The following is a 10401-nucleotide window of genomic DNA, read 5'->3' as shown; positions in this document are numbered from 1 at the left end:
TAGTGCGGAGCACATCTCTGGACGCAAATGACGTTCAATTGCCAAAATTCTCTGAATGTGTGCTTTATAAATTATTTATTTTTATAACATTCCTGTTCACTTAAATGAAAAGCTATGTACACTATGACGCATTATTAAGACAAGTAATGCTAATCGGTAGTCATGAAACACATAATTTCAGATCCTCCCGATCCACTAACGGTGCTTTTAGGTACTACAAGTACCAGTCACCGTTCTCGTCGAACCCATCGCTTGCGGCAAAGGGCTCGGCGAGTAAATTAATCTAGAGACACAGCCCACTGAGTTTCTCGCCGGATCTTGTTAGTGGGTCACGTTTCCGATCCGGTGGTAGATTCTGCGAAGCACTGCTCTTGCTAGGGTTAGTGTTAGCAACGTCATCGGGTTAGAGCCCCGTGAGCTCACTTACTCGCTCGGAGAAACTAGTATAACCCGTCGAAGTTACTAAAATAGTTACGACAAAAAAAGTTGGCATTTTAGGTTTACACCAAGTTCGACATTGTACGCATGAAGTTATCGTTGGCGGATATTTTTTACCCTTGACTATGTTAGTTACAAGTATAATTTATATTAACGAGTTCTAATACAATTGCTATTTTTTTTTATATTATAAATTAACCACCACGAATTTTGTTTAAATGTCACAGATCCATTAGCCGTTCATCAGAGGCCTACATTAAGGCGTTATTGTAATAGTTACCACGACATTTCGATCAATTTAGACAAGGACGGCCGCTTTTTTTTTGCTATCCACATGACACACTGTATTCATGCTTAGAAATGATCATCCGTATAAAAGAGTGAGGCGATTCCGTATTGGGCATCAGTCGGCAAAGCGTTGTCCGAAGTGATCCTTCTTATATCCGTGCACAGACCTCGTTCGCAATGAGATCGTTGGTGGTGCTGTTTGCTGTGTTGTCAGTAGCTGTCTCCGCTCCGGGCGTCGTGAAAAGATCCATTGGACACGTCGCGTATACAGTGCCGACAGCCGTATCACATCAGTCTAGAGTTGATGTACGAACGTCGCCAGCAGTCGTGGATGTTGCTCCAGCGGTAGCTTCTCATTTTGTTGCTGCACCAGAAGCACACGCCGTGGTAGCTCCCTATACTGCTGTCTATGGAGCTGGAGCTGTCTCTCATCAGTCTAGAGTTGACGTTCGCACTTCACCAGTTGTAGTCAGCGCTGCTCAAGTTGTGGCTCCTGCTTTGGTTACCGAACCAGTCCTTGAAGCTCGGTCAGTTTATGCCGCTTCAGTGCCTTCATTGTACATTGGTGGTGCTTCAGTTTCTCATCAGTCGCGTTACGATGTGCACTCCTCCCCCTCAGTTGTAACTGAGGAAGTCGCCGCTCCAACCATCGTCGAAGCCCGTTCTCTTTTGCCGGTAAACGCCTGGTAATCACAGCAAGGATTATATAGAATGTATGAATTTTGAACGTAAATAAATAAACAAAATCACACATATTAATAAAACTGTTGTTTAATTTTTACTTTCTGACGCTGAAAAACGATCAACATGTTTAACGTGTTCATATGTTGTGGTGTGTTATTGCGTTCACATTAGAAAAAGTATAAATCACAAGCTTAAAGCGGTTTAATTGTATTTTAATCAGGGTATTTTGTTTAAATCATACCGTACGTATATATCCGTATTGGTTCATCAACATCTAACTTCGTTTACCGCAACTTTTGTTTTTAGTAACAGCTGTATTCCGAATGGTACTAAAAAGTAGTAAAAGATTTAAGCGCTTGCTACAACCTGAGACATGTCGCTAGAGAATAAATTAATTGTGTTAATCTCGAAATTAATGCTAAGAATTTTTGCGAAATATCAAAATTCTTTTCGTAACAGAATTTTAGTTACTTATCTTTTTTCGTCTTCATATTTTGTTTATAACTTCATTACCGTCCCCAACCTTTCGAACGAGTGCGTCAAGATATTATTATCCTGAAAGCACCTAGAAACTACCTAACTAATCCTATTCACTTTGCAAAAGATAATATTTAAGTAGTTTTTCTCTTATATAATATTAATTTAATAAAAATTCGGATTTTGTTGGTTTGCCACGTTAGCATACAATTTTTTCTAAGTTGTACATGTATTTCATTTATATACTGTCAGGAACAATCATCAATTTTTCTCTGCATTTTATGAATGTAAATTGTATGTTTTTTATAAGTGTATAAGAACAAAATACCTAATTAGCAATGAAAACCGTACCATACCCCGTTGTGTGTCTTAGGAGAACTAAACGTATGTATATATAGACAAGTAAAATATTGATTGTGCTCAATGATTTCATTCTATGTTGATTTCGACGACGGAAATCTACTTCTGCTAATGAGTAGTTACTGAGGCGTCCTCACAAAACGAATTGACCCTATTATAGCTGTAAATGTTATGAGTAACTGCCAAAGCTCAGGACGTAATTTACAGATAACTGTATTCATATGTGCTGATGTGATGATGAAGTTTTATTAAATTTTAATAAGTACGGAACGCTCGGTATTTCTTGGACTGAATTTCAAACCAACGAGTCAATCTGACGAAACCGGAAGACAATGTAATACGAGGAATGAAGGTTAACATTATTTTCTACGTTACAACAATCCTTTTACAGTTGATAGTATTAAGTGTATGAAATTAATATTTTCTTAAAAGTTTTTGCGGAATTTGTTGCTATGGCTATCATTGTCCTAGCTTTTCTTTCAACTATCTTCTTTCTCAATTTGGTTGGTTAATCTTATGAACTGCCTCTTGTTATCTGATTATAAGTTATAAATTACATATTATAAGTCTCAATACTCATTTGATTTAATCCAATAGGATTGGGTAAAATGATTTTCAAGGATCTCTTATCCAATTACTTACCCAATGCAAACGTTACGTACCAAGAACAGGGCACGTGCCAATGTAGACGGTGTTTTTTCAGCCTTTTAACCTACGTAACATGAAACGTGCTCATCGTGTACGCTCACAGATTTTAATTGCTAGAAATAAATTTGCGGGCAGAGTAGGAGGGAGGTTAACAATGTCTTATAATATAATCAGATTTTATTAGAATCTTGAAATAATAATTTTTTTACAAAATCCAGTACCAGATAATCCTGCGAAATTAAATTCAAGAGATGTGTTCGTGCTTCTGCAAAAAACAGAAGATAGCAAGCTTTAAACCTCAGGATAGGTGTAAAGCTATATTTAAGTTGTAATTAAGTACTGTTTCTACTTTGATCAAGCTTTGTTATATTTTAAATTGAGAAATTGGTAACCTCTCAAAGTATTATACTATATTATTGTAATAAATATATGTAAAGAAAAACCTTTATCATTTAAAGCCTTTGAAATTCTAGTTTAAAAAAAAGATATTTTGTAGACTAAATCACTTACCTGTCTCTCATTCAATGAAGAGAGTAATTCAGTTTGGATAGTATAATAGTACTTTTAAAAATATTAATTTAAAAATAGATTAAGGGCTTTGAATGTTACTTTCTTATTAAATTCCAGAAAACGCAATTAAGTCTTTTACTGTTAATTCATTCTCTGGAGTATATTATTATATTATCTATACTAATATATAAGTCTATGTTGTTTTTTACGGATGTTCCGTTATAACTACTGAACCATGCATCCGATTGACTTGAAACTTGGTATCCATGTAGAAAATACGTGTACTTAATGGATAGGCTAATATTTATATGAGTGTTGGACTCCCTAACAATAATGACAATAAATAATAATGTAAATTTTAAATGCCCAGCGAAGCGGGCGAGTACGGCTAGTATAATATATTAGTAAATATATTAGTAAATATATTAGTAAATATATTCATAAATACATTAATATATAAATTATTATACTAAATATTATATATATTTTTTTTTTTGAAATTTTCATTGGTACGTACAATACGTTAGACACCAATATTTTGTATAAGTTTAAACATATTTTGAGAATAGTGAAAAAGCCTATAGATTCTTTTTAATCGGAAGTATTATTGACCGGTGCGCAAAAGTTGCCCCGGAGCAAGGTCGATAACTTTCACATAACACTTGACATTGCCGTGCAACTGTAGGATTTGACATTCGTACCACATAATTAAATTTTGACCACATAAGTATAAAAGCGTCTCAATTCAAGCAATTAGCATCAGTCAGCCGATCAACGGATTGAAGTGATCTTATTGTTCGTCGAATCTTAACACAGACCACGTTTACAATGAACGCGTTGGTGGTGTTATTCGCTTTAGCCTCAGTGACCTGCGGTTCTTTGGTGCCATTGGCGCAACCGCCTCACCATCCTGCGCTGGTGCTGGATCCCCATGGTCGTCCCCTGGATACAGCGGAGGTTATCAACGCTCGCGCTCTACACCTGCAAGCTAAGGCTCTGGAGCATCACGACGCCCATCTAGTGCACGCTGCCGTCGCACCTGTCGTCCACTCAATCGCTCCTGCTGTAGTACCTGCCGCCGTATCGCATCAATCCCGTGTTGACATCCACAGCAGCCCTGCGATCGTGAGCCACGCTATCACCACACCTGTGCTTACACACTCTGCTATTGCACATTTTCCTGTCCTGACTCAATCAACTCTTGGACACGAACACTTTCTGAAGAAACGATCTGTGGCTCTGGTTGCTCCTTCAGCTGTTTCCCATCAAGCTCGCGTTGACGTTATTTCTAAGCCTACTTTGGTGTCCCATGCTGTGATTGCCCCTATTTTGAGACACTCCGTGGCTACCCCCTTTGTAACTCATGCTGTAGCAGCTCCTATAGTCGCAGTGGCTCCAGCTGCCGTGTCTCATCAGTCTCGTGTAGATGTACATTCTAGTCCAGCTGTCGTAACTCACGCTATTTCTCCTCTCTCTGCTGTTTGGACCGGTGCAACATATGGTGCTCATTCTATCTCTCATGGACACTTGTTGAAGAAACGTTCTTTAGCTGCTGTAGTGACTCCAGTTCTGCACACCGCCCCCGCCGCCGTGTCACATCAATCTCGTGTGGACGTTATCTCTGAGCCCGCTATAGTATCCCACGAGATCGCGACTCCCTTGGCTGCCGCTCCTCTGGCCCATTCCGCTATCTGGACTGCACCTGTCGCACATTTGGGATATTCCGGACTCTTTAAGGGCCTGTGGTGAAGCGAAAATTAGATTCGACGGAAATTGTAGTTTTCGTTTTAATAGATGCAATTTTATTAAAATGAATAGACAATAAAATATTTATCAACCATTTCGATTCTTTTTTTGTTTTCCTTCTACTACTACTACTACTAATTTGTTAACTTATTTAATTTACTGAAATTTAGAAAAATGCATCGTGTTGAGATAATGTCCTGTATAAATTCAAACCGGATTTAGATTCCCAAAGATGATTGTAATGGTACCTGATCATATTAAACTGAAAATAAATAAATAAAACGAGTTAGTTCCATTGCAGAAAGACTCGAAGGATGAGAATTTAGTGGTAATATGAAGCATTCCCTTTTGAACAGTCGATCAAATTAGACCACAGTATAGATAGAGATTTCTACTAATCAAAACAAAACGTCCACTGAAAAGACAGTTAGTAAATTTTTGATTTCGCTAGAAACTCCTTTACAAAGATACTTGCTATTTGCGAAATTCGTTTCACAGTTTTTCACAATAACCGGTAATTTTATTATCCAGTTAATCGTAGCTCTTGCTTAGTAGCAAGTTGTCGTACTCTGTTAAGTTCAAAGAACTTATGTATAATTATAGATTCGACTGCATGCTTCAGCTTAAATTCGAAATTTGAAGTCGTCGACGAATTTTGAAGTCGTCGTGGCCTAAAGGATAAGACGTCCGGTGCATTCGTATCTAGCGATGCACCAGTGTTCGAATCCCGCAGGCCGGTACCAATTTTTCTAATGAAATACGTACTAAACAAATGTTCACGATTGACTTCCGCGGTGAAGGAATAACACATACAATATCGTGTAATAAAAATCAAAACCCGCAAAATTATAATTTGCGTAATTACTGGTGGCCACTGGTACCACCACCTCGACTATTTCTGCCGTGAAGCAGTGATGCGTTTCAGTTTGAAGGGCGGGGCAGCCGTTGTAACTATACTGTGGCCTTAGAACTCATATCTCAAGGTGGGTGACGGTATTTATGTTATAGATATCTATGGGCTCCAATAACCACTTAAAACCAGGTGGGCTGTGAGCTCGTCAACCCATTTAAGCAATAATTTTTTTTTGCAAGAAGTGCCTATTATTCATGAATTTGGGCGATCGTGTTCTCTCAATCCTCCTAGTGCATGCTGTCACAGCCTAACACTGTGTGACGTCGACCGTCAGTTGCGCAGGAGCATTGCTTTAGCAATAACTATCGTATTCTGAATCATGATGATCAACACAAATTAAAAATTATAATCAAAATAATTTCTGAAATTTCCTATCATTAAATTTTATGAAATAATGTGATTTGCATTCAATTTTGATCCCTGTTTCGACGTAGCTATGTGAAAGAAATCATACTGACATTGTTTATAATGAATATAGTACTCTTGCGCAATGGGGTTTTGGTCACATTTAATCCAAAGGTCTGTATTAGAGATAGTGACTAGCTAGAACATGCAGAGTATCGATAGGTAACTCTCTACAAAACTTGCATACGCCCCGTCATGACGTGTGCAAGCGTAGTGTTCGCTCACGAATCTCGCATCCACTTGAAATCCCTTCAGGTTATTCAATCTCGATTCTGCAGGATAGCCGTCGGAGCAGCATGGTTCCTGAGGAACGTGGATCTCCACGATGACCTGGAGCTCGATTCAGTTAGTAAGTATCTAAAGTCGGCATCGCTGCGCCATCGTGGCTGCTGGAAACTACATAGCCGACCCAGTAGACCGAATGGTAAACCGTCGACGTTGCCCAAAGTTGCCCAAAGTTGCTCCTGATCCATTAACGTTGCTTTTAGGTACCACAAGCACCGGTCACCGTCCTCGTCGAACCCGTCGCTTGTAACGAAGGGTTCGATGAGCGAATTAACCCACAGACACAGCCCACTGAGTTTCTTGCCGGATCTTCTCAGTGGGTCGCGTTTCCGATCCGGTGGTAGATTCTGCGAAGCACTGTTCTTGCTAGGGTCAGCGTTAGCAACTCTTCGGTTTGAGCCTCGTGAGCTCATCTACAAACGTTAGGGCGAAGCTGAAATAGCCTCTCAAGGCGATCAGCATAGGTAGGAAGAAAAAAGCTAAAGATCCCATGAAATTCATAAATTATAAGAATAAAGTTTGCCTTTACATATTATTGAAACTGTGTCGTTATCCGTGTCCACATAAACTGGGAAGTCGAATACGAAAAAATGCTAAAAAATAAAATAAAAAATAAACGCAAGATTGAACCGTAGAAGCAGTTAAAATTATATACAGACGCACGTAATTGTAAGGATATTGAATAGAGAGTTTGTATAAAAATTTGTTTGATAAATTTGTTTTTTATCTATACTAATTCTCAAATTATTTCAAAACAACAACAGTATTCGTAAGATTAATTTATTCTTAGTGATTTTAAAACATGAAACTAGCATTACCCGCCTGAAACATAGGATTGCCTGATTCGGGCAAAGTTGTCGGCCTAAATAAGCCTATTTACGTTTGATATTCAGCTTAGAATCAATTCATTTGAATAAGATTAAATACCGAAATGTCTACGTTGTAGACAGTATTTTTGTATCTTGTTAAAAACAAAAAGCCCAATAGACGATTTCATCACTAAGTAAGATCTCTTCAGACAACCATCAGTTGGAAAAAAATAAATACCGCTAGTAAAAATACTGATTGTTGTAAGCGTTTCGATAAAAATAAATGTTTTACAAATAAACAAAGATAAAAAAATCTATACAAAGATAAACAAAGATAAAAAAATCTATACAAAGATAAATAAAAATAAATCTATTTTTATCAGAAATCTCCAAACGCTTCAAGGAGGCTACACGTGATGCTAAGGCTGGCTGGAACTTTTCACAGAGAGTGAGTCTGGCTGACCAACGAGGTAACGCAGCCAGTATCTTGGGAACGGTACCTCCTTCAAGCGCATTGGAAGATTTGTTCTACTGTATGAATTGATTTATGTTAAATTATTTTGATTTGTTATTTATTAATAAAGGATAACACATTCAAAATTAAAAATAAATCTATACGTAAAATTTTACATACCCAATGCTATGTACAAAAGCTAATCAAACATTTTATTCTAATAAAATTTATTAATTGAATGTTTCTTAGTCGTTTGAAGGTCAGAAAATAGTGTTTAGTACTAGACAAAAACACACAAAAGATCAGAGAGTGATCCTGTATCGTTGATGTGCGTGAGCAGCAGTGAACAGTCGACATCAAGTTGCACGTATGTCCGTACGAATTTGAAAGTAATTAAAAAAAGTTTCTACAACATGATAATTTCAATTGATAAGATACCGTTTCTTCGGTAGCCTCTTCTTAATTATTAAAGTAATCATTAAAATGTTTATGTATGTCACAAGAAGTTCAGAAATGCCAAATGAGCATTTGGAAGCTGCACTTTAGCAATTTATTCTAGTGTATTAGGAGAAACTCATATCAATATTTAATTGAAATGGAAACAATACTGTTTGGAACAATTTTTTTAACGATATAACGAAATATTTTTAGAGACATACGTTAGATATTTTTTCAAAATTTGACTTGTTTTGAATTGTTCTTTTAATTTATTTTAGTAACTTAGCCAATTTTCTGATACTTCTCATATACATTTCAATACAAGAAATCGCTCGTTTCCGACAAGTGTAGTAATTGCTAAATATTTTCTTAACTAAAACGTTCGTTCAATTAATTGAATTAGTAAATTCGTATTTCTAAAATGGGTTCAATTTAAAATATTATGTTGAATCTGTAGGTTTTCATTTGAGACATCTTAATTTATTTTTTGGTGTTGCATGTTAATATAAAATGTGGTTCATAATCGTAGCTTTTGTTTGGCTTAACATGTCAGATGATGATTTAAAAGTAAAACGAATGTTTATTTATGGTTTTGTATTTCATAAATATATTTTTTTCATTTTTTAATACTTAGGTGTTACAAGGTTTGTTCGTCAGGATCGTTCTTCACCAACCGTGAACCAGGGGGCTGGAGTGTACCAAGGGGGCGGAATGGAAGAGTCCAGCATGATGGGCATAAGGAGTGATGATTCCGTGCGCGTATGGTGCGACCGCTCCATGTGCTACTACAGCGGGGCTAGTGCGGACATCCACGCGGGACTGATGAGACACGGCCGCTGGGGCTACTGCAGCGACCACGGGGGCAGCATAGGCGTGAGCTACGACGGGAGTAGCGACTGCATGGGACACGACTGCCGGGCTAGAGATCACATCCACGCGGGACTGGTGAGAAACCGCAGCTGGAGCGATGATGGGAGCACTGTAAGTCAAGTGACCCAGGGAACGTTTTTTCAGCCAGTGTCCATGACCGTGACCAGCAAATACTGGTGCAGCGTAGGCGGCGTGTGCGAGGACTGGTGCGGCAACAGCGTGGCTATAGATGGCGGGGCTGGTACGTACATCAACACGAGATTGATGAGAGACGGCAGCAGGAGCGATGACGGAGTGAGCGATAGGAGCTACAATCGGCGCGACAGCAGCGTGCACGAGTGGGGCGTGGTGTCCTTCCAATACTTTAGCTTGAAGGTGGAGAGCGCGAGCGTTGATGACTTCCGCGGTGTCCAGAGGCCGGCCGTGGGGGTCCAGGACGACAGCGGGATGATGCGGGGGCTGCGCCACCGGCAAAAAGGAGCCGCAAGCCACAGAGGCGAGAGCGAACAACACCACCATCGATTTCATAATGAACGTGGTCTGTGTTTCCTGACGATGTATGTAGATCACTTCAAACCGCACACGGCCGACTGATACATTTGACTCGCCCTCCGCGATATTTATAGTGAGTGGTCTAAAAGGTAATTTCAGCGAGCGAGTAACATAATAATAATAATTATAATTCGTTAGCTAGTAGAACAATGTCAGTTGTCAATAATGCTGACCTCGTGGTGCGTGGCGGTCATACCAGCGAAAGAATTTCGTGGTCGCGATGTTTTAGTACGCAATGATGAGAACTAATTATTTTTTGCTTTATAGTTCGTTTGTTTATAGCGGAATTCGTGATTTGACATAGCAACTTCTAATTAAGACGTTATAGCAATGCATTTTTAATGAAGGAAATTTCGTAACAATTTTTTTGGCAAACATGGTTATGCCATATTGGACTTTATTCTATAATGCTTTAAATATGAAGATTCACTAATCTCAACTAAGCGGCTAATTTCTTATCTTTGGCACGAAATGACCTTTACGTATCGTAGCAAAAGCTCAGGACGTTGTAAAAGTGAGGACAA

The 10401-nt window shown here is 38.5% G+C and overlaps 3 protein-coding genes across 3 annotated transcripts; 2 read left to right on the top strand and 1 right to left on the bottom strand.

The window, feature by feature from the left end:
* The first annotated feature begins 840 nt into the window (after window positions 1-840).
* CPH6 (cuticular protein hypothetical 6) lies at window positions 841-1443 on the top strand. Its single transcript, NM_001173300.1, has one exon. The coding sequence runs from the start codon at window positions 904-906 to the stop codon at window positions 1414-1416; it is 513 nt and encodes a 170-aa protein (NP_001166771.1). The 5' UTR covers window positions 841-903; the 3' UTR covers window positions 1417-1443.
* Window positions 1444-4163: 2720 nt separating this feature from the next.
* Window positions 4164-5225, top strand: CPH7 (cuticular protein hypothetical 7). Its single transcript, NM_001173299.1, has one exon. The coding sequence runs from the start codon at window positions 4234-4236 to the stop codon at window positions 5152-5154; it is 921 nt and encodes a 306-aa protein (NP_001166770.1). The 5' UTR covers window positions 4164-4233; the 3' UTR covers window positions 5155-5225.
* Window positions 5226-9046: 3821 nt separating this feature from the next.
* Window positions 9047-9920, bottom strand: CPH8 (cuticular protein hypothetical 8). Its single transcript, NM_001173298.1, has one exon. The coding sequence runs from the start codon at window positions 9851-9853 to the stop codon at window positions 9122-9124; it is 732 nt and encodes a 243-aa protein (NP_001166769.1). The 5' UTR covers window positions 9854-9920; the 3' UTR covers window positions 9047-9121.
* Window positions 9921-10401: the final 481 nt, after the last annotated feature.

Source organism: Bombyx mori, chromosome 11 (assembly GCF_030269925.1).
Source record: "Bombyx mori chromosome 11, ASM3026992v2".
In the NCBI taxonomy this organism is placed as follows: Eukaryota; Metazoa; Arthropoda; class Insecta; order Lepidoptera; family Bombycidae; genus Bombyx; species Bombyx mori.
This window is presented reverse-complemented; position numbering and strand designations above follow the sequence as displayed.